At 36.5% G+C, this 25,793-nt stretch overlaps 1 protein-coding gene across 1 annotated transcript; it reads right to left on the reverse strand.

Moving 5' to 3' along the window:
- Window positions 1-8,598: 8,598 nt before the first annotated feature.
- On the reverse strand, window positions 8,599-25,512 carry LOC121855728. Its single transcript, XM_042350823.1, has 7 exons — window positions 25,452-25,512; window positions 21,159-21,212; window positions 18,019-20,856; window positions 17,393-17,581; window positions 16,854-16,968; window positions 15,399-16,404; window positions 8,599-13,162 (listed from the first exon to the last, which is right to left on the reverse strand). The coding sequence occupies exons 3-7, from the start codon at window positions 20,790-20,792 to the stop codon at window positions 13,152-13,154; spliced, it is 4,095 nt and encodes a 1,364-aa protein (XP_042206757.1). The 5' UTR covers window positions 20,793-20,856; window positions 21,159-21,212; window positions 25,452-25,512; the 3' UTR covers window positions 8,599-13,151.
- Window positions 25,513-25,793: the final 281 nt, after the last annotated feature.

Below are 25,793 nucleotides of genomic sequence, written 5' to 3' on the forward strand. Positions count from 1 at the left end.
AAGGCCTACTTGCCACTACAACAACAATACATTATTCTATTTTAACTATTATTTTGTCAAGTTACGCCATACGTCCTCATATTTCTGCAAAATCATTAATACTGTGTATAACATATTTCAGTAACCAGCAGGTGTTCTGACATGGCTAGATTGGTGCAGGTGTGAAGGTTAACAGAGCAGTCACTCACATTCACAGGACAACCATGCGACCATTTGCATTTTTCTTGTTTATGTATAAAAGAACAAGTGCATTTCTGAAGTTGTGAATTATACATCCGTAACGATATAGACCAATTTAAATTATATTGGGGAGTCATGAGAGCAATGATTTAACTTAATCTGATATTCCTCACCTCCCCATAACATCAATGACGTCATATCAGAGGCCTCGGCAAACAGTGGCAGTTGTGTCAATATGGACGGGTACATAGTTGGACTTCGTAATTGTATCTCAACATATCATTAAACTCCTTTCAGTATGTAGTATAATAAAATTATACTTTTATAGAATATTTTATTAAACGTGAAAATTTTAATAATTTTCAAGTTTAGCAAAATGAACTTAGTTTGTGTGCACAAGGCAGGGCTGGCCCTAACCCTTTGGGGGCCCTAAGCTGACCTGACCCCCCCCCCCCTTCCTGAATTACGAGCTCTGGGGCTAACTGGGGGCATGCACCTGAAGGATACAACCGTTTTGGTGCCATGTCGATTTCACACCAAGGGTAGTGTTATTGATGTAGCAGTTAAAAGTGAAGTCTAGGTAAAATTGAAGTGTTTGCCCAACATATCGTACGGCACTCCCGGCAGAACATGCTGAGATTCTGTGGTGAGCAGAGCTGGTGAGTGGCGACTGATAGTAGCATTATATTCGACTTCCATGCGTTTGGATGTATAATGATTAATGATTCAATTAATTTATTGATTTGTTGAAAGTGAAAATACAGTGAAACCAGAAATATTATAAAATATAGATAATAAAGGGAAATAAATAAATATCAGTCCAGTGCATAAGTGGTATAATAGGCTCGTAAACTCTGATAATACAATTAATTACCCGAGTCAGGCATTCCTATCCAAAGAGTGCTTCCTCTATTGTCACTCCAATGTGCTATTCAGTACACTGTACCCTCGTTAATTTGGATTGTTATACGTAATTCGGATTTCGGCTTAATTCATTTTTTTTAATAGAATTAAGCTATTTGAATTAAGAGTGAATCTGAAATAACAGAGCAGTTCCGAAAAGTCGATTATTATTATAGGAATATATTTTTAATAGAGTAAGATGAATGAATTATAGGAATAGAATATGAAATATATTAAGATAATGTATAAAACAACGTTTGGTATGTAACCAGGGAGAAGAGGAAGGGCGACTCACCATCTCCTGCTCAGCAGCCCGCGATCCCTATATAGAGTCAGCATGCAATTTCACCATTATTCTCATATTATTTAGATTAATTTGGTGCCAGGTTAATAAAACCTTATCGAAAAATAATTAATTTTCCCTGAAATATCCTGCACCCTATCCCACTGGGTATCCCAGATGAATAATTGCGCTGTAGTATATTACGGAGCGGGAATAGTTGATCTGCTCTCCCTAATAATGTTGCCAGCACTCACCATCTCTCAAGCTGCTCATAAGGGTTGGTGCTTATCACAGGATCTGTCATGACCACTTAGTAAATAATATTGTAGCATATTTATCAGAACTTAATACAGTAGAGAGTCCCCGGGTTGAGAACGGGTTCCGTTCCTGAGGAAGTTCGTAAGTTGGAACACATGTTTAAAATCCCACTATATCATAGCCTAAGTCCTTATATACATCTAAAATCACTTAATTTATAACAAAAGAAGAAATAGAATGACAAAATACATTTAATGAAAGTAAACAATAAGTCTTCAAGTAAATAAAATCCTGTAAATTTCAAGTTTATTCCCTTTCGTTTCTGCGGGCGTTCGTAAGTCTGGGACCTCCTGTAATGCGTCTCTATATACCCTGGTTTATTCACTGATCAGTTGTCTAAGTGAAAAAATAGCCAAATCGAGCCATCATGTATCAATTAATTTTGAAATGAAGATAAGAAAGTAGTGTAAAATGTTGTAATTGTAAGTGCTTTGTTACGTCACCTCACCTCCTGGTCACCTCGCCTCCTGCCTCGTCACCTCACCTGCCTCTGTCACCTCACCTCCTGCCCATCACTCACCCCTGCCTCTCCTCGCCTCCATCATCACCTCGCCTCTGCCTCTTCACCTCGCCTCTGCCTCTTCCTCACCTCCTGCCTCATCACCTCACCTGCCTCGTCCTCACCTCACCTGCCCTCCTCCTCACCTGCCTCGTCCTCACCTCACCCCTGCCTCCTGCCTCACCTCGCCTCCTGCCTCGTCACCTCGCCTCCCTGCCTCGCCTCCTGCCTCATCACCTCGCCTCCTGCCTCCCTCACCTCATGCCTAGTCACCTCACCACCTCGCCTCCTGCCTCGTCACTTCTCACCACCTCACCTGCCTCGTCACCTCGCCTCGTCCTCGCCTCCCTGCCTCGTCACCTCACCCCTCGCCTTGTCACCTCACCCCTCGCCTCTTCACCTCTCGCCTCTTCACCTCACTCCTTGCATCGTCACCTCACATTGCAGTGTTACATTTATATATTACTGTATTATTTACTTTATTATTGCTGTATACATTTAGAAACTATTGATGTTTGCACAGCAATTATAAATAGATTATTTTATGAGGCAGCCAAGGTATGGCCAGGTGCAAAAACTGAACACAAAGCGGTAATTGTCGAATAATGTCAAACTCTGTTAATTTGGATTTTTCGGTAATTTGAGTGGCCCAGAGCCCCCATTTGTTTCTAATTAACGAGAATATAGTGTACTGTATCATCTCCAGTTCTGACATTAGAGATTATCCACTTGACTGGACTCCCTACACCAATTACTTCATTAATTTAGAAGGTTTTCTTAGATTTTACATACTGTACTACTGTATCACTTCCCAAACTCAACACTCCATGATAACTTGTCACACTCCTCCACCATAGTACATGTAGGACAGCTCTAGTCTCTCTTCAATACCTTTCTTCCTTTTCTTGTTCATAATCTACTATAGACAAAAAGTGTCAAACATTTAAACAGTAGGTTCTAATAAACAAATGTCATACTACAAAATATAATTTTTATTATGGATATCAAGTTTAATTTGTTAAATTTATCCATTCTTAAATTTGTACTTATTTTTTACATGTGCTAATAATTATGAAACCCACAACTGGCATATAAAAATGGTTACTGTGTAATCTCATACAGTTGTATGGTGTAGCATTCCAAACAGCAATAAACTTTTAAAACATAAAACTGTTAAAACTAAAACAGTAAGATAAGAACAGCAATACACATGAAACCATCTACTGTAAATTAACTTTTTAATTACATTTTAATCGCCAGCAAATTTCTCTACGTTCCACAAAACTTGTAAGATAGTAAAAGATCTTCACTTCAAATGTTCTTGATAAAAAAAAAATAATAATAATAATTGAAGGTCTGTACATTCAAGATTCCCACCAAAATGGCACAAGTTTCCAACAATCACAATGCAGTATTTTGGGGGGGACACTGCTCTAGACTATGCCTTTTTTTTCATCATTGTTTGTTCTACATATAATTATAGTTGGTTGTGCTCTTTGCTTTTCTCATTTATTTCTGGCATTTCTTTGGTTTTTACCTTGATGGTGTCAAACAAGTGTCCAAGTGACAGCATTAAGTGTGATGGTGAAAACTAGTCATTTTACTCTCACCATCTTAAGAGAATTTAAATTTTACACAAAAATTAGATATGGGTGAATTGGTGCATAACCCAAGGAAGCATGATGGTGTTTAGTAACACGACCATACACAATAATAAATAGTAACAAGAAAAGCTGAGTGGTTTGAATAAAAGCACTGTTAAGTGTAGAACCATGCACGAAGTTATATTAGCTGACCTTAATAAAACAATATTTTCATAAGTGGTTTAAGCAACATTGTAGTAAAGGCAATATCTATACCGTAATCTGTAATTTGAACATTGCTTTCGGAGTGAAGATCTTCCACTGTACAGTATTGTACTACTGTATAACCAAATTTCTAAGTACAGTACCCTGTACATATTCTTCAATGAAACTCAGGAACTTCAGTTTTGAAGTTCTTGGGCTTTACTATACATAACTGTAAATAAAAATATTTCAGTGCAGTATGTGTAAAATTCAAGAATAAGCCTTCCTCACAAGTGCTTACTACTGTACTACAATGCAGCATTGCCTTTTTGTAAATATTGAGCACATATTGTATACTGTATAGATAAAGATAATAAATTTCTTATAGCATTTATAAATGCAGCCAGTAATCATTTGATAAATTTTCTAAATTGGTCTATCACTAGTCACTGATAAAAGTAAACCTGAACAATACAATAAGCAATGACTATAATAAACTATGATATTTGAGGATTAAACAAGTTACAGTAACAAGTTTGATAACAATTCATACCTGGTCTATTATAGATCACTTGCTTTGAACTTCACTCCGCTCAAATTGCACTAAAATTAAATACGTACAGGTATATTCATCAGGTAACGATTCAATCTCTAAAAGCCCCATTATAGAGTACAGTACAGTAGGCAAAATTTAAAATATCAAGCAGCTACAGTAAATATTTTAAAGTATTTGAGGTGATGATTCTTACATTAATATGAAAAGTAAAACTAGGCTAAAATCCTTGATGATCTCCCTGTGTACAGGATGACATCTTTCCAAGTGAAGGAGGCTTGCTCTTTCAGGAGCCTTAACACTACACACCAGTGAATATATTGTACATACATCTCTAAATACATCTGTTAACCTTACCTCCATCTGAAATTATAGTATATTTGCTCAGTACAATCCATTAATGTTGCACTTGACTCATTTCTGTATTGTATTTCCAAATGTACAAAGATATACAATTGAAATTCGGAGAATATTTGTTTTACTTTGATAAGTAAAATATTGGTAGGGGGTTATAATAAACACTCAGCTGACCATCCTATAACACAATAGACATGATCATATATCATATGCTGTACAGGTAGACAATATTACTGTATAGTTAGCTTCATTTTATAAAATATACATCTGACACAAATAAAACACTTGGGAGACAGTAGATCTTGGCCTCAGTTTTCATGGAAGCACAAACAATGGGAAATTTAAAGACAAGGTCCTGTCTCCAACTGGTAGTGTTTTTCTTGAGCCTCTTTAATACTGCAACAACACTTGGTGGATTTGTCACTTTTTCAAACTCTGCATCATCCTTAAACTGATTACACAGTACTTTACTGTACAGTAATTGTATTTTTTTTTCCCTTTTACCAGTTCACCAATATGGTGACCACTCGCCTAGAAGCACAGTACCAGGAAGATCATGGAAAAAAAGGAACCTTGAGAATTCACAGAAATATAAATAACTTGATAAGCATACAGTACTGTAATAGTAAAATCATGGGATAATCTAGCTGAAACACAGTGGTCACCATGTATATATGTCTTATCTTTTATTGTACTCTTCTGTCTACTCTCATACTTGTATAATTCCTCGCACCCTCATTCCACAGTGTAAAAAAATGACAATCAATTCAATTATATGTTAACTAAATTATACAAATAAACAAGTGTTTCATAGTTCCTCCAACATCAGAAATACTTAAAGGCTTGGAGGTACTGTACTATAGTACCTGAAAAATCTAATGAAGATTCAAGACATGGTAACCTTTAGTCCCTGATGTGCAGTAAAATCTCTCGAGTACACCAACTGACACTTTGCAAGACTACATTAAGTTGTGTTGGCTTTGCGTACATATACAAGCACCTTCTGAAGAATACTGTATAATTCTCAATTTTCATTCCTTCATCTGGAAAAAAAAAATACACAGGTACACTGTAACATGTTTTACAGTACAGGAAGGTCCCCGACTTACGAATGCCCGCCAATATGAACGAGGTCAAACTTTAAATTTACATTACAGGGTATGTTATTTACCTGATGACTTATTTTTTTTACTTTCATTTACTGTCTTTTGTCATTCCATTTCTTTTCTCTTAACCCTTAAGCCCCAGGTTAGGGTCCCGGCAGCCGCCACCGCCGCGGGGATAAATCGAGAATAAAATAAACTTTTCCAAAAATAATAATAATAAAAAAAATGGCAGGAAAATAGGCGGACGTTCTGGAACGTCACCCAGGGCCTAAGGGTTAAATTAAGTGATTTTAGATGTACAGTATATAAGGACTTAGGCTATAATATAGTGGGATTTTAAACATTGTTCTGTAAGTACCGTATGCACATAGAATGTGTTTCGACTAATGTACATTTTTTACTTAAGAAAGTCATTAGGAACGGAATCTGTTATAACCCAGTGACCCCCTGTACTGTACTAGTTTCACTAGCCAGGTGATGGTGTGACAAGTTTTAAAGGTTCGGGCATAAGATGCATTTTTAAAGGCCATATTGTACCATACACAGACAAAACTTTTGTAAAACTGCTAATTTATATGCCAGTTTCTGCTAACACCTAACAAATTCAACTATTACAAAATAGTTTTTGAATATCCATCATGCAAAAAGTATTGCCAGTGTAAGGCAGCTGCTAAGTGATTATTGAGTGGCAGTTTGCCTGTCAAAAACACAACAGTGCTAATCAGTTACTAGGTTTGGTGATGAGAACAAAATTTTAAATATATTGTTTACCAAATAACAGAACAAAATAATGCAATACATAAATGAAGGCCCATCAGATGCTAAACAAGCTACATGCCTAAACCCACCATGGCAGGTTTAATTTTTTTTTCTCCACACGTTCCACTGTCATTCATTGTGTGATGACTGCCACCCTCCCAATAAAATTAAGTGAACCAATGCAATTAAATAATATATTTGGCCGAAGTTCATAACAATTACCCCCAATGAATGTGTTCCAACCCTCTGGATGGGAAGTACCTATACAAATATTATACTGTATGTGAGTTTTTAGTTAAACCTTTAGTGCACAGATATGTTTAATAAGGACTCTTGTTTGCATCATAATGTGTTTTATGTATGTGATAATTTAGATTTCTGGTCCCTGGGTTCACTTATAATGGTTTTCTATACCTGATACTGTATTTTGGAATCGTGGTCCCAAGGTCCCTTATTAGCTCACACATTGATCAAGTTTGCCACACTGTCATCCCCAAAGGTTAACAAACCTGAAAGGTTCTACTGGAAAATAAATGGCTGAGCTAAAATCTAATATCCTGTCTAACATTTCCCTCAAATTGTAAAGTGTCACCTCCCAGTGAGTTCAATTACCTTATTCTGGGGTTTCGACATAATGACCAGCTCGGCACAAACCACAGAAAATATATACAGTACAGCCTTAACATTCCTGCTTAACCATGGAACTGAACTCGTGTCTCTTGTGTTGGGAGTCTAGATCATTACCATTAGTTACGGCACCTCGAGACATTAATCCTATACTGTACTGTAGACAGATTGACTGTCTGTAAAAAATAACTAAATAGTTAACTTTTATATTAAAATGCTTGAACTTCTACTACAATACAGTACATTTAAAGGACAACTACAGAGGTAAATTAGTTCTCTTAACCTACTCTGTCCCATGTGTACAAAACAGGGGCGGATCCAGAAATATCAAAAGGAGGGGGATCCAAGAAGCTATGGGTGAGGGAAACATGGTGAGCACAGCGAGTTCACCCAGTTGGGGGGCTTTGGGTTGGCGCTGTAAGCACCCCTTGATTTTTTTTTTTAAATCTGACCAATATCATGGGCATTTTGAGGCTATTTTGAAGATATGTGCTCTAGGTATTCGGAGATATTCTGAGGTCAATAGTAATTACTTTTACTATACAAAAATGCCTGAGTAGAATACTGCATTAAAGTAAAAGTGGAACACAAGGAACATGAAACATCAACTGATGATGACCAATGTCCCTACAGCTATCATCCACTGATAATGCCCACCATTTAAGGGTTAAGTAACACCCACTGGTTTCAAGTCTGATATTTTTGCACCCACCAAAAATATGAAACGTGCAGCCATTTTCTCGGTATTTAATTTTAAAATGTAAATTTCCACATAAAGGTTAAACCAAAAACTGAGTGGCTGTAATATCACTCTAGGTTGAAGTAGGAAAGGTGCAGCCAAGATATTTTGCCTTACAATACATATCTTACTTATGTTAAAATCATACTTTTATGATGTTGTAGTGGATTTCTCCCCAACAAACGCTGTTTGTCGCTGAGTAGCCGACCCCGCGAATTCCACAGTGTATGCCTCGTGGTCTAGGTCAACCAGCTCCGCCATACATCACGGAGGTCAACTACTAAGCCACGGCTACCCCTGCTATTTAAGACCTGACCTCGTGGTGACCTCTCTCTTCTAGCTACAGCTGCAGCAAGCAACACCTCCTCCTCCGCCGCTGCCTGGCGGCCCTCGCTCCCGCCGGCGAGCATGGCGACCCACAAGCTGTCCTCCTCTGAGCACCCTCTAAAACCAGCTCTCTCTACATCACGCTTGTAACCACGCTGCCACTTCCCAGCACCAAGCTGCATTGTACATCCAATACAACATGTATACAGTGAGCACATTGTGAGTGTCCTTCCTCCATCCCATCCTGAGTGTGAACCCAAACAACCCGTACCCCACAATGTCTCCCATTGTTAAAGATACTAACTGGAATAAAATTTCCTAAGCACCACTTCAATACTGTATTTACACAGTAGATCAGAATTTCTAATTCACTACGTTCTCTCAAAATTAAAGTTTTGTAAAACCAAGAGTATCGGTAGTGCAGTACTGTATACTGTACACGTAGACCCCAATTTACGGATTATTTTTTTAAGATACGCTACAGTACTGTACTAATTTTTTTTTCTTTATAATAGATTGCATCAATTTACATAAAAAAACCCTGATACAAAAACTTTTTTGTAACACTGGAGGATGCTGAAATAATGACAAAGGACAGTAAATAGTGTTGTCTACTCTCATGATTTGTAGTATCCTTTTTGAAGAGCTTGTGGTGTACAGGATATTCAGAAAAACTATGTATGCTAATATTACTGTTAGCCGGAGCTCTCCAATGCCCAGAATTAAAATTGACTTAGAATTTTTCCAGAAAAATTTTCTTAATTCCGGGTCTGTGATCAAGTTTCCGAGGTTAAAAATCAGGCGAATTTTCTGAGAAAAATACGAGGAGGTTCCAAGAAAATCTCTCTGTTTTGGGCATGCGAATAATTTTTTCTGGAGTTCCGAGAAATTGCATCATGCTCCATTGCATCCCCACGTGTCAGGCTCGTGGGTGGCCTAGCTAATTGAATCGCTTAGTTCATATTCTGCTGACATTGTAGAAGGTTGTTTCCTTGTGAGCTGCTGTTTGCATATAATTTATGTTGTGCAGTGCTGTACATAACTGTACCAGAAAAAAAATCAGTCAGCAATATTGTACAATGTTAAAGCAGCGTTACGTATGTAAAAAGTGATTACAGTCACATATACTGTACTGTACATTCAGTAAGTGGGAAACACTGGACCACCTTAGCTTTCGTCTATATTCAAGACACCTTCAGGTCATGAGACCCACAATTCACCCACCCTAACAATGGGTAACCTGAGTTTGCATCAAATCAGTAATATGAACCACTAATTCCCCACACCACCTCCATCGCAAGTGTTCAGACGTGATTACAGTAACATATTACATTCAGCTGAGTGGACAGTGTCTGCCTACACAGGTTTAAGATGACAGCATCTGCAGGCGAGTACAGTATTATACGTATACAGTATAGTACAGGTAGTAGTATACTGTACATAATTATGTTTACAGTGCAGTATTAACAATATATTGTACTGTATGTGTATAGTGGTGCTTGTGTGAATAAATACAGCTCCGTGTGAGATCCGTCGTTTAAACTCAGGAAATTTTCCTGTGAAGAGCGGAAAATTCCACCGTCTTTGCTGTAACTCACAACTCCATTCATGCCTGTATCAAACATTTTTTTTTTAATACATTTATTTAACCAAACTTTTAGATAACCTATTCAGGATTATGTTGGTAAAAAATGGCATGTCCAACTTAATTAGAACTGATTTTACTGACTCCAGGATAAAAATTTCTTACACTTTTTTTTCTATAAAAGAAGTCACCATCAATTTATCATGTCAAAATATTTAGTTTAAAGATCTCATATTGGAAACATCTTGTAGAGAATTTATTCAGGATTATTATGGTATCAAATTCATCTCTCTGCCACAAAGAGAGCTCAGGCTCTCAATTGGGTCAGCCATGTCAATACAATATTGCTATTTTATCTACTTTGTATCTGTGTTTTTCAGGCTAAGTAAATTGTTTTAACATCAGTATCAGCACAATTGGAGCAGATGCTGTGAATAAAAGTTCATACAGTTTTTTGCTAGCCGTAAATATTTTCGCTCGTGCCCGCGGTCTACAATAGATGTACAGTATTGGGAGAGTGTTTGTCCATGCAAGGTGAAATGATGAGATAGTTTAGTCGAGATGAGATGCGGACATTAGTTAGACTCGCGGAAAACTTTCCTCAGCACCCAGAAATATTCAGGAGATATTGGCTAGTGTCTGTCTGTGGATGCTGTGTAGTTAGACTCTCAAACTTTTCCTAATAACTGGAAAAATTCCAGGGATGCGTGATTTTTCCTTGTTTGAGAGTTGTCTCGTTACCCGGAAATCTCTCGTCCCCAGAAGAGCTCTGCACCACTTATAGGGGATACCACTGTACTGTCCTGCACATATAAGGATATTAGTTGGGGAACAAGATTGTTTTACACCTTATAGTAATATGTCTAAGTGACGATCAGTTAAAGAGACGGCAAATGACAAGTAAGTACCCTGTATTTCATTTAAAGTAAAAGGGAACCAGAAATTGATAAAAATTCTGACTCTGATTCTACACTGCTGTACAATTCAGTACCTGTACTTTGCTTCTACCACAGTATACAGTACACACTGTACAGTACTTCATCTTCCCAGGGCCCCCATATCTACCATCATCCTACCACACCATCACCTTTAGCACCACCCAGCACAGTTTCTTGCAAATAAAATAGCTGTACTGTATATTTTAATTTGGATTAATCTCATTAATATTGATTGTACTGCACATTTATTATTATTATTATTAAGAACTATTGTTTCCCTTAATGTGCTATTAAAAAAAATATTTAAACATCTTATTGCATGTCAGATTTTTTTTTTGCTTCATATAAATGTATTTTCCAATTTATAATGGTATTCAATGGGAAAATCTGCTTTGTTTTGTGGATTTTTTCTTTGTGGACTTTTTTTTCAAGAATGTATCCTTTCCTTAAACAAAGGTCTACTTGTGATAGTGAACAAAGGCAGTGTGGGGAGGGTCAATAATAGTTCAGTTGTCTGGTGTATGTACAGTATGAGATTAAATGCAGTAGGTATTTTCTTTTACAATCTCATTATTATTTCAAATTACTGTATCGTCCTTGATTTCCATGTAAATTCAAATTGTTGAAACAAAATTAACACCAGTGTTTATACAAAAGTAATAGTACTTGTCATAAGGTAGTAATAACATGTGACTTTGATAAAGATTGTTGCCAATATCCCTTCATTAAATTCACAACTGAGAGGTGAAGTTTTGGAAATGTTTTCAAACATTTAATTTTTTTTATTACCATAATATTATATCTCCCCCCTCATACTCATCTATTTTGCAGAAAATACTGTATCAACAATAAAATAAAAAACTAAGGCACTGGAGTTGACCTCTAAATCTAAATTAGAAATATTTATAATAAATAGGAGACTTTATCCAGTTGGTAAATGATAGCTGTGAGAATGTTGCATGTGATAATACAGTACAGTACTATGATTATTTTACAGTATATTATTTGGCAAAGGCTACCCACACTCTTCCACTATATAGAAAAATTATTATTTTATGTACCATATACCCCTGATTACCTAAAGAGATGGGAGATAAATCAGTTGTGGAAAATAATTTTTGTCAATAATTGATGCCATACAGTGATGCAAATCAAGCCAAAACTGACCAAGTGTTGCCATGGTATAATGTATTGGGGGTTTTAGGAGGTAAAAAACATCATGACAAAAACTATCCCACAACTATTTTTCTTAAGATTTCATCCATTTTATAGACAGTACTGACCGCACTAAAAACAATGGGGCTGGAGTTGACCTTAAGTGTTTCTTGGGGGGAAAAGTTCAAACTACAGTAGAGTTCAACAAAATGCCTGTAGAACTAGTCTCTATTATTTTTTGTTTCCTTGACTTGCTAAGTCATTTCATATTCATATCAATCAACTTAAAGCACAATGACAGCAAATAATAAGAATTACAAATATTAAAAATCTTTTCATATATTGTTCCATTGGCTGATGAGACTGCACATGCAACTGGCTTATAACAGATTATTTTTGCAATTTAATGAAATATATTTAAAAAAAATGATGGATGTAAAATATTTAATATAAAACCTTACTAACAACTGGGCTCCCCTCTTGAACTGCATAAATTTGTTTGGTATTACCCAAATAAACAATTAAAAGTGGGAGCACCTAAGTGAAGGGGTTAAGCAAAAAGTCGATGTGTTAAAAGTGAAATCAAAATGCTTGCCTCATTGTGTCTTACAAACAAACTCATAAGGTATCACAATGTGGTTGGTCCATTTATGATGACCAGATATAACCATCTTCTATCAATCAATATCTAATTAATATGAAGATCAAGCAATAAATATATGTTAAAATATTCATCTAATGAAATTAACAAAAATAAAAGGATATAAAATATACTTATAAAAGATTTGGTGTATTACATCAGGTAGCTGTGCATTTAAGGTGGCAAGGATGATCAGTAGAAGCATACATATACAGATTACTTTAAGGATTAAATATAATTGTAAAGCTTAATGGTCAATTTAAACAAATAATAAAAATGACTTAACTGATATGAAATGCTGGGTATGATCTTGCTAAATCTAAAACCAGAGTTAACACATTCCAATCTGTGGTGTCAGGAACAGTTCATGACATACTTCTTCCTCATGTTTCCTCTTACCACTGACCTGAAAAAGAAACCATATCATATACTGTACAGTATAATGGAAATTTCAAAACTGTACTAGTAAAATTGTTAATGTATTTCCTAGCTCTAGATGTTCAAATTAGTGTAAATACTATAAACAAACCCTTGCTTAGTTGATCCAAGTTTTTTGAAGCAAGATTCAAACCTGGCTTGTTGTCCATAAAGCCAGAAAGTCGATTAGGTACTACAGTATATGACAAACCCCAAAGTTGCTCTCTTGACTCACATCCCAGACACATTTATGGTAACAAGGTATCTTGCAGCAACCTTTACACTTTACCTTCCTCTGCACATACTTTTACCATCTGTTGACTACATTTTGACTTTTCTAATGGATTTTGTAAGGGCAAGTTGAATTTTTCATGGGTTGTTGGGAATATAGGTTTTCATTTCACTCAATTATTTGAAATTCATTTAATCAGGTTTGCCCAATCCAGTGTTGGAAACCAGATACTGTACTGTATCATAAGAGGAAACCCGAGTCCCCAGAGAAAGCCTACAGTGATTGGGAGAGTCTCTGTGCAAAAAACCCTTATTATATATCACACTCAAGAGAAAATCAAACCAACAATGCAGTAATGAGAAGCAATTATGCTACCACTGTACCAGTGAAACCATCTAAAATCATTTTACTGCCTTATTTACATAATGGATACCCAAACTAAAGGTGACTATGCCAAGGGAAGTAGGCCAGTTGCCTGTACAAACTCTCAAGTGTTCTCGTTAAAGGCTATTTTGAAGCCCAGTACTGTACTGTTGTCATTTCCACAGCTTGAGCTGGTAAACTGTATCATAGGTCTACCATCGTTTGTGTGAAGAAACATTTCCTTATATTCATCCTCCACCATGACATCTTGGGAAGTTTAAAGTTGTCTTCTTGTGTTGGTGGTACATGACACCACGGAAAAATTTCCTAGGTTTACGTTTTTCATTCCTTTCAAGATTTTGAGTGTGTCTATGAGATCTGCCCTATTTGTCTTGTCTGAAGAGTTATTAGTCCTAAAGCCCTTGACAAGTGCTAAAGTTATATTTATTCATGACCCTTGGAACACTGATAATGTGTCAGGTGCAGGACTGATATATCCTAAGTGTATGTGGTTAATTCCACCACCGTGGTAGCCTTTCCATAACATGTGGCCAACAATATATTTTTTGGGTATTATAATACTCAAGATTTGTGCTAAGCGATATGATAGATGTAATATCTGTAAAGAAAGTTGACTATGATAACAACATTGCCACATGTTCAGAAAGGTAATTGAGAGGTGGAAGACTTTACCTGTGGGCAACTGTACATCAACTGCTTTTTCTTATTATTAAAATGTGATGACAGGTACCATCACTCTTTCACTCAGTTCTACAAATTGATCATTCTGCTTTGTTGATTGACACACATAACCTTATATGGGAGGTTATCAAGTCCTACATATAATGCTGATTATTGATTTTCCCCCTTTATTTAGGAACTTTATTTGTATGTTACCTCTGCTGTGCCAAAAATCAGTCATTGAACAAACCAATAGTTCTATGCTACATAACTGTTATTTATATATTTTACCACAACCTTGAGTTGTCTACAACTGGAAAATTTACCTCTGCATTCCTTTAAAAGTTCTACATTCTGACTTACGTTTCATACAATTTATAAGGCCCTTTAAATAAATTAGAGGCAATTGTTAAACTAGCAAAGTGAATGATTATCCTGATTTATGGCTTAGGAAGGTTTTGTTCATATTCTCCAAACCTTACACTCCAGGAAGATAATGATCATATGAGCCTTCTCATACCATATCTACAGTAGAGTACTGGTACTTATGTTCAATGACAAACTAAGGCTTTGGTTAATAATTATCTTTATAACAGATTTAGGATTATGCTAAGGTATTATGAACATGTGATAAAATGGGAAGTGAATGATTGGTAAAACAGAGTGTATTAAGAGGTGGATGATAAGAGGGAGAACAGAAGACCAAGGAGAGAAAAGAATGGAGATGAAGGATGCAACATAAGTGAGGGGGATGGACATCCAGGAAGCAGTTAAGTTTATGGGAAGGTTACAGCAATTAATGACAGGAAACAGAGGGAGGCTTTTTTTCTTCTTAATTTTATCCACCCTGCAATACTTATGGAATGGGCATTAAAAAACAACAACATAGTTACAACTAACTTTAGCACATACTGTATTAGTGTTAAATGCCTTCAATAAGAACACTAACCTATAATTGGTTGTAACTCTGAGCTCTGAGGATGGATTAGTTGCTGCTGAGGTGAAGATGCTTCAGGCTGAGTTGTCTGTGATTGTGGTCCTTGTTGGTGAACTATATTTACTGACTGTGAAGTTTGTTGCTGATGCACAACAGAGAGCTGTTGTGGAGTCTGAGGTTGGGTTGTTGGTTGTTGGTGAACAACAGAAAGCTGCTGTTGTGACTGCTGAACTGTTTGTGGATGATTTGACTGCTGTGCAATGAGATTAATTTGTGGTGTTGCTGCCTGTTGTTGAGAAGGTCGTTGAATCTGTTGTTGATGTATTACAGACATCTGGGTCTGCTGGGGTGGTGGCTGCTGAGAAGTCTGCTGATGTATGACAGAAAGCTGCTGAGACTGTTGAGCTGCTGATTGCTGTCCTGACTGCTGATGAACAACAGATAATTGCTGATGTTGCTGGGGTGTACCTGGCTGTGTTGGCTGCTGATGAACCACTGATATCTGCTGATGTTGTTGGCTTGTGTCTTGTTGAGCTGTTTGTTGGTGGACCACTGACAGCTGTTGAGAATGTTGCGATACAGCTTGTTGTGCTGGTTGGTGATGTACAAGAGACAGCTGCTGAGGATGCTGTTGCGATGATCCTTGTTGTGGCTGTACTACAGTGTACGTCCACACATATACTGGAGCGGATGTTCCCTGTGAGATCTGTGTATGAGATCTCTGAGGTACTGACTGATACTCAGCACTAGAGGATGGAACATGTGTAGGAATTAACACCTGAGTGCCTTGAGGTGCATGGGTTCCTATTTGTGCTGGTGTACTTCCTAGACCAGGACAAGTCCAAAGAATTTGTTCATCACTACGAATGATTCCAGAGTTTTGGTCAATAGCCGTTGCTCCGGTTGCAAGGTGAGAAAGAGGATTCTGGGATTCTTGGTGTGGGTGATGGTGTTGAGGCTGTTGAGGTTGCTGCTGTTGTGGAACCAAATCAAGCATCTTGGAATCTTTTGCAAAGACCTAAAAAAAAATTTAAAGCCATCACATAACAGCAAAAATCAATTAAGTCATCGGTTTTGTAATAATCATAATTTCCGAACAGAAGTTGTATAAAAGTCAGGAAAAGAGAAGTAGTGCAGGTATGTATATTTATCTGTTTGTTTCTGACTAAAATAATGACCAGTAGTTATTAGATACAATACTATTCGTACATAAATGTGAACATGAGACTTTCCCTGCATTCTTAGCCATAACTTACTCAGATCTTATATAGTTTCTAGAACACTTGTTTAACTGTTGTTGTTTTAGAGTTAAATCTTGCGCATTTCAATTTAAATGTCTTTCCCATTACAAAGTTGTATGATGAAGAGTGGAAGTACATTAAAAATATTTTATGATATACTGTACGGTACATATAAGTTAGTTTTCTTAAATGAATACAACTTGTATAAGATTAAACATAATCTCACCTGGGTAGTCTGCCCAATAGTTGTTGAATATGATGGTGAAGGAACAGTACGTTGCTTTTTACGCTTCTTGTGGTGAACAATAATATCTCCTGCTACCTCAGATGACACAGAACACCTGAAATACAAGACAAGTAAATAAGTAAATATTGTAAAGCCTCGATAATTAGCTTACCTTTGATCCATGTGTTTTTTAACAGAAACTGCGCTGCTTACTAAGAGTTAGGCTACAAGATAAATGTGAGTGGTAATTTAATCAGTTTTTGTAATCATTAATGTAGATGCAGACATCCATAATGGTTTCTGTAAATACACAATACAGTATTACACTGATTTTTTTGCTTCAGTAAAATCAACCCTGATTTCTCTAAAATGTTGTGAAAAGTGATGGAAAACATTGCTTTGAAAAATTAGCTTAAACTGTTGTGTTAATGATTATAAACCCTGCTATATTTACAGCAGTTTCATTCCTTTGAAGTTAATGCTTTGCTCTGTCCAAAATGCATGGTTCCTGCTCATTGATCATGAGTTACAGTACTTACTTGCGCACATTGTGGCCCTGCTCTCCACACCGACTGCATTTTGTGCGGGAGTTTGTGACTCGACTAACATGAACTAAACGAGGACTCGTAGCCAGCCAACTTCTCTTTAGTTCCAAACAGATCGTCCCATACCGGTTGATAACTACTGGGACTTTTTTGAAAGAGGAGAGTGTTAGCCCACTTATGTTCCTGAAAACAATACAATATACAGTAGTGTGTTAAAAACAAAGAGATATAAAATTCTAAATGTTTATAAGATAAATATTCACAAGATGATTCACCACTAAAAATGTGGAACTAATGTTAATTGCTGCAAATAATTTAAACATACAGTAATATTAAAACTGTCTTATCTATGAACTACTATACTGTACTGTACAGTTTTTTTGTTTTTTTTTAAATATGGTACTGTATGTGAGTGCATGTACAAGTGTGTTTATTTTGAAGTTACTTAATTGAAATTCTTATTTTTCAAACACTATACCAATATAGGTTTAAAAATAATCCTAACATACTATACTATACTGTACAGTACAGGCATATAAAACTTCAAGACTTTCTCTGAGCTGTATAAAAAATGTACCTATGTATAATACTGTACTGTATGTCAACCTAATTTCACTCACCTGTAGTCTTTCCGTATTTCAAGTGAAGAATTGGCAAAGAAAACCTTAAAGCGAAGAGGTGTACCACTTGGCAGAGTAATGTGAAAGATCTTATCAGTTATTGCTGCTCTTTCTTCATCAATGGTCATAATAGCAGGATGTAATGCAGTACCTTCAGCTACCAGTGCCTTCATCAGAGGTCTGAATTGTATTGTATTTGAACTTGATTTGTATATAGAAGTGATTTTGTTTTCTACAAGAGCGTGCAGGGACTGAACACCAAAGAAATAAGTGATCATCTTGCTCTGAACCCCACGACCACTTCCTGATGAGTCGTTTTTATCACTAAAGTTTGTCAAGTCTCTCTTTTCTTCACAATAATCAAACATATCAACTCTTATGCAGAAATCTTCATCAATCTCTTGTATTTCATTTTCAATAGAATGCGATAATTCTTCAAGCGTTTTTGCAACAGCATCAAAGTACCGCCATCGGGCACCCATGACACCGGTCCGTGTATTGTCTCCTTTGCTGGTACCTTCTGGAGAGTCTGTGATGGTGAAGTATGAAGGATGTGTACTTTTTTCATGCTGATAAATAACTGGTCCAGAGTCTCCATCAGTTACAAAATACTCCAGGTACTCTGGGAAGTAAGTCTTTTCTAATTTATCAATGATGAATGGAGGTTTTAACACTGACTTTTCTAGCTTTTCTTTATAATAACTATATTCCTTTCTGTATTGATCTTTGGTCTGTTTGAGTAAGATCCTCTTGGCGAGACACTCCTCTTCCGTAAGTGACATCCCAACGTTGTTCTTCTTACACCATATATCCAACACAAGATTCTCTCTTGCACGGTCACCAGCATCCCTCAATGTCTGCATCAGCAAGAAAAACATAGCATCAATCTTATCTTCCTTGTGCACCTGGCAAAACTTGTCAATATGAGCAATCAGAGGTTTAAGACGATCTTGTCTAATGTACTTAGCATTCACAGAGCTAAGAGACTGTTTTTGGTATGGTGTTCTGCCCCCCAATTTCTTAGGTAACACAAGAAATTGGCTAAGTGTTTCATCCTGGGTATAATCATGCTCTTCCAAACCAGTCATATTCTCTAGTCCACTGTCTAGTTCTGTCTGACACCCAACAGTTCTTAAAAATATCCCTTGATCTTCCCAGTTTCTCTTGCGAGCTGAATTTCTCCTTGATTCTAATAATGTCTGAGGTCTGGAGTTAACCCTTGTGTCAGTATCATTGTTCTGGTTTTTACCAACTTCAGTAATTGCATTTATTTCTTGCTTGGATAATTCACATGAAGGCAAACGAGGAGGTGATGGCGTTCTTTCTTTCAATAAACACACAGAACAGTTAACTTTACTATGCTCAACAAATTCTGCTGGCTTTTGTCTAAATATTTCACATTTTTTCCTTTTTGAAATTTTTGAATACAGTCGTTTTATTTTTCTCTCACAACTAAGACATACATTGACAGGATAAATATCTGAATTTTCATCTGAAATATCTACATTCCAAACTTTTTTCACATGTTTAACTACCTCATGCTTTGGAACACCTTTTTTAGGACCATCGTATTTTACTGTCATTTCACCACATATTCTACATATTTTTCCAAGCTTTGTAGTGTGCAAGTCTTCACTCGGCTCATCAGATTCTTCATCGTCAAAAACATTTTCAGCCAGATTGTCAATGCTTTGGCCTGTTAGACTTCCTGGCTGATTTTGTGAATCAGTGCTGTGTTCTTCATTGTTCAACTCCTCAGAAATACTGAGTCTGCTGTCTTTCATATTTTCTGACTTTAAAGTATATATGATACTTTTATCTGGTGCACTTTCTGACATTTCAGTGTGTGTATTACTGCTGACTGCCGTATTTTCTGACATTTCAGTGTGTGTATTACTGCTGACTGCTGTATTTTCTGACATTTCACTGTGTGTATTACTGCTGACTGCAGTATTTTCTGATATTTCAGTGTGTATATTACTGCTGACTGCCGTATTTTCTGACATTTCAGTGTGTGTATTACTGCTGACTGCCGTATTTTCTGACATTTCAGTGTGTGTATTACTGCTGACTGCCGTATTTTCTGACATTTCAGTGTGTGTATTACTGCTGACTGCCGTATTTTCTGACATTTCAGTGTGTGTATTACTGCTGACTGCCGTATTTTCTGACATTTCAGTGTGTGTATTACAGCTGACTGCCGTATTTTCTGACATTTTAGTGTGTGCATTACTGCTGGCTGCCATAGTTTGTGAATTATCAAGACATACATTACTTATGTCTTTTGACATTTCCTGGTGTGGAATGTCTGTATCTTCTACACATTGTGTACCATCAACCAGTGCACTGGTAATATCTGCTGTTCTTTCTGATGTATTTTCTCTGACATTTCCAGATGGATTAATTGTCTTTAAACTAATGCCAGTTGTATCATCTGATGATATATTATGCTTAATGCCGAGATACTTTGCATCCCCCGGCTTATCATTACAGTTTACATTACTGTCTTTTCTACTTCCTGAATTACTTGGAACTGCATTTATATTTTCTTCATGGGTGTTGACATTCCTGTATATTGTATAACCATTTTCTGTTGTGTTTCCTTTACTTTGCTGCTGTTGTATGTGGTCAGTTAAACTGTTCTTCATACTCGGGTCTTTATTACTAACTGTAGAAGCTTCTGGTTCCTTAACTGATGAAGGTAAATTTTCTTGTTGCTGACATCCAGGTGTAACATTACCATCTACATTAACCCGAGGCATTGAACCTTCCATTATGCCTGTTTCCACATATTCAAAATATAGGAGGATATTTCCTTGCCATTTCCTAGCAATTTATCTGAAAGAAAAAGATATTGTATTGTATAGTACGGTATACAAGTTCTTACATGTTAAGTACCCGGTAATTTATTATACCACAGTCAGAGCAAACTACTGTATGCAACCAGGTTTTTTTTTTTTTTAGGTTCTTCCCCAGTTACATACATATTATAATAACACTGCAAAATTCAGTAATATAAATCAATGAAAGAAATATAGGCTACTCTAGTTTCAAAGGACAGTATTTACATAACAATACGGTATATGAATATAATTTCATATAACATGAAACACTGTAGTAAAGTTAACATCATTACATACCATCTTCAGATAAGTTTCTGGACTGTTGATGTTCTTCTGTCCTCAACTTAACATCTGCAGAAGAAAAAAATATATACAGTAAAACCCCCACAATTTGAAGTAACGGGCTCTGGCTCTTACGAATTACAGGTTGGACCTCGCTAATCCGGGAAGCTTGGGACCAGACTGGTTCCGGATTAGCGAAAATTCCGAACCATCCAAGCCAAGGTTAAAAGAAGGCAAAATAATGCATAAAATGTATTACTGGTATCTATACAACTTACATCAGTATACATCTAGCCCAGGCTTACTGAACCTCTTTATGACAAAGTGTTAGTGCTATGGCACACGTTTACTGTACCGTACTGTGACACAGAAATAATTAGATTAGCAGAAAAAGCAGGGAGAAAATTGTATGTTACAGTATAGGCCTACTGATACCTGAAAACTAACGACAGCCCGATTAAAACAACGTCCCAAACCATCGAAGCTGCTGGACTACCGGGGCCTGGATTAGCGGGATCCAACCTGTATGGGATTTTTTTAATTATGAGGGACACTTTTTTCAAGGGGAAAAAATGAAACAATGAAACTTTTCTGTTCTGCCAATAAAAATTTAAACGTTCCTCAGTACAGTACCAGATTTACGGTTATAAAACATAATGGCTCAACCACTGGGGAACGATGAAAAAACAAGTAGAAAAAGCTTGCTCGGTAAACTGTAGACCTTGACTGACCGATCGACAGGTCCGACACATGTATTTCGTAATAGCAAAACATTTCAAATTATGGGTGATTTTGAATTAGAGGGGGGCAATTATGGGGTTTTTACTGTACTGTATACAGTAGCTATATTTTTAATATAAAGATTAATACTGTACTTTAGTTACAGTACACATTTTATGACTGTTATTATGAGAACAGTAAAGAGAAAATTCTTAAACTTTGGGAAAATTTTGACCTGACAAAAAAATTAAATCTATTAAATAGATAACAGTACTGTACTACTGTAGTTCTATACAGGCCTCTTGTTTGTGGTGTTAAACTTGACTTAAAGTGTATGACCCAAATATGATTTTGGACCTACAGTAGTATTGTATGATAATTATAATAAGCTCAGTTAGTATTTAGGTATGATATACTTTCCCCTAGATACAGCTATACTCCCCATTTTGACAGTGATTCTGTGGTGCTTTAGATTTTAATGCATAAAGAAATATAATAACTAAATGAAATAGAATGGACAATATGAGTACAATGCTTTACACTTTACTACAGTAGTGGCAATGAAGGGGAATCAGGAGTTCAACCCTCCATTCATGACCTTAAAAATAAGTGGGGGAATGAAGAGGGGTGGTTTATGAGGGACACTTCCCCCATTGTTGCTAATCACTACACCATCAAAACAACTTACCATGAACTTCAGTCTTATATCTGATTTTCTAAATTGCAGAGTTCCCAGAGGCTTCATCACCTAAATCCTCCACTGGGACAGTGCCCCTAAATGCCACACCTAAAAATCTTGGACTATACAGTGATGCTGGTGGCAATAAAATAACCCCGTGAGTACTTCTGGCTACACACCAAATCGACTTTCCAGCACATTGTTATTTTCTACCTGAGGAGATGTTGATATTATTTGAGAGCAGAGAACTACATGGACTGTCCACAGCTCCAAGCAACTGAGGTAATGTCCACCTTAAATACTGTAATACATTTTATATGTGGCTATCATTCCCTGATCTGATCTGAGTGTTCTCCTTGCTAATAATGTGTATGTACGTACGATTTTTCTTACTGCTGAAGCCTACTGGTATGTGCTGAAACTACCCCAGGTTTGTTAGGATAAGTGAATGTATGCGTGGGCTCATAGAGGCAGTGGACTGTAACTGCATCACTGACTCACCAACCACATGTGCTCTCTCTCCCCAATATGATCTCGGCACATACACACACACAAACGTCTTGGACACTCGAGTCAGCTGGGTGACTGCCCACCGTAAAGTGTCTAATCTCCCGCGGTTTTCTATTGTCTTTCATGTGCATTCTTGACCTATCATTGCTATTGTTTTAGCCATGAGTTCAAAGTGTAGCGGTAAACTAAGTGCTGTCCATAAAATGAAGTGGAGGAGCTATGGACTGGACGTGAATTAAGACCTTATTCATTGGAAGAAAAGCGATGAGCGTGTGATAGATATCGCGCATGCTCTTCAAATTCCTGAGCATAAATGATAACAGGTATAAAAATAATCTTTTTGAGTATCCTTTAGTATTCTATGGTTCCATTCAAACCTCTATTTCCATTATATCTGATGGCCAGAAATTTCCCGCTTTAAGTGGATTTGCGTAAAGTGGCGATTTTTCAGTCTCTAATAGCCTTGGATAATGAGGACGCCCTGTACTTGATGACAGCTGTTGGGTAAAGCCGGACTGAGATATAACCCCCACCATTCACTGCTGTAAACCCGGGGTGCCAACCCAGAAAATGCAGCAGAAACTCGGGGATGAGCATAGCTCTGGTGACCTGGCTACCATCTTTGAATTAAAGTTTTATGGCTGGATGCCTTTCCTAATGGCAACCCACAAGTGAGAACAGCTGGCAAGCCAGGGTCGCAATTCCTTGAGGTTAGGAGGTCAGGACCACAAAAAAATATTTTTAACAGAAAAATACAAATTCTATATAATTATTACAAGACCAATCTAAGGGAACTCTCAGACTGTGTATACAGCATTCTTTGAATTATAACACATGTGCTTTATTACCCCAGGCTGGGGTAGCTCCTACACCGCTACAACAGAAATCCGCTCTAGAATATGTATACTGTATAAAGAATATTTTGGTGTGTGATTTTGTTTGGGTATTTCAGGAAGAGTATTGTAAGTTATCCAGCTACAGTACTGGAGGAAATTTTTCTACAGAAGATAAATACTTTCTTACCTCATGATAATTATGATATTTGCAATATTTTACATCCTGAAAACTTCTACACACACACACACTACTTCTTGGCAACACCATCTTCATTGTTTACTATGCTGAACACTTCTTTTCTGACCTCCGTGCACCTGAACAACCAATAACTATAAAAATAAATTGTATAAATGGTAATAAAAGATTTTGTTTAACTCTTTCTAAATTGTTTAACAATATTATGGTAATTTCAAGAAAATAATAAGATTTGCAAAATTTCATATTACATACGGTACATACTGTATTGTGCTTATTTTTTCCTGATCAACATTTCATACACACAAACACTTCCATTGAGGAACAAATTATCAAATCTCATTACAATACATTAAATGCTTTGTTGGAGATAAAATGAACCAACTTAACTTACCTAAATTAAGCACAAAAATGAACATGACAATAAACAAAACCTGACTAAACAACCTAACCTACCTAACCTTACTTGACTTCCTAACCAGGGGCTCCATACACTCCTGACCCCCAGTTTATTAAGCATACAGAACTTATTTCTTAAAGCAGCATTGTGGATGTAAAAGTATGAAAGGTTGTTGCACTGAAACACACATTTCTTCTTCACTGTCAGTTTTCTGCTGCATTTTGAACACTTGCACGTCCTGCCAACTACTGTAGTCCATGTTGACAGATGATCTCTTGGACACAGTCTTCATCCTCCACAAACACTGATAACTTGCAATACGTTATCGAACATAATGTCATTGAAAAATAAGATGACTTTCTTGTCCCTGGGTCATCCTTGAGGAAGAACAATAAGTAGTATACGAACATACAGTTCACTTAGAATCCAGTACTATTAGAAATGTATCCAAACCCATAATATGGGATTTTAATCCAACTAGATGAATCTCGTTCCTTATACCCTATACATAGAATAGCTTAAAGAACCAATTCCATGAACAGGAAAAAAAATAGACTTGTGCAGGCTATAAATACAAAAAAACAGGAAAATGGAACCTATAAAATTGAAAATAAAAAACAATTAATTCAATGTTTATGGCAATAAAACCCTAGGTGTGATGCCCCGTTGTTACTTGAAAATGTTAAAAAAAACTGGATTTGAGATATTTGACAGTATTAATTTAATAGCGGATGACAACATGCAGTGCCAATAGAGAATTTTCAGCATAATTACAGAAAAAAATATTTAATCACATACAAAGCAACTAGAGACATGTAATTACTCTGTACTGCCGTATGATCAGTTTTTATTACTTAATGTACTATCATTCAATAAAACTGTGGAAAAAATGAATGCTTTACCGTTTCTGTGAAGGAGATTTAATAGTTACTGTTATATAAACCTTTATGAAAGTTATGGATATTACCTGTTAAGAAACTATGCCTTGAAGATGCTCCCAAACACAAGGGCATCACTTTTGTTTATAGTCTGTGTTTGAATAATCCGTCGCTCTCTCTAGCTCTTGTATATTGAACCAATCAGAAGGTGGCTCTTCCTGTGGCTGTATTCTCATTGGTGAAGAAAACCGATTTGGTGATATTTAATGAGAATAACAAAAGCTTTTGTTTATCCACCAAATTTGGGTTAATGAATATCAACAACATATAGTTTCCATTGTTCTGTTATGATCTATAATATAACTACTGTATTATTCTTTTGTAATCAATATGTCTGAAATGCAGGAAACACACGCGATACCAGACATGTC

This window comes from Homarus americanus, unplaced genomic scaffold (assembly GCF_018991925.1).
Source record: "Homarus americanus isolate GMGI-L3 unplaced genomic scaffold, GMGI_Hamer_2.0 scaffold21353, whole genome shotgun sequence".
In the NCBI taxonomy this organism is placed as follows: domain Eukaryota; kingdom Metazoa; phylum Arthropoda; class Malacostraca; order Decapoda; family Nephropidae; genus Homarus; species Homarus americanus.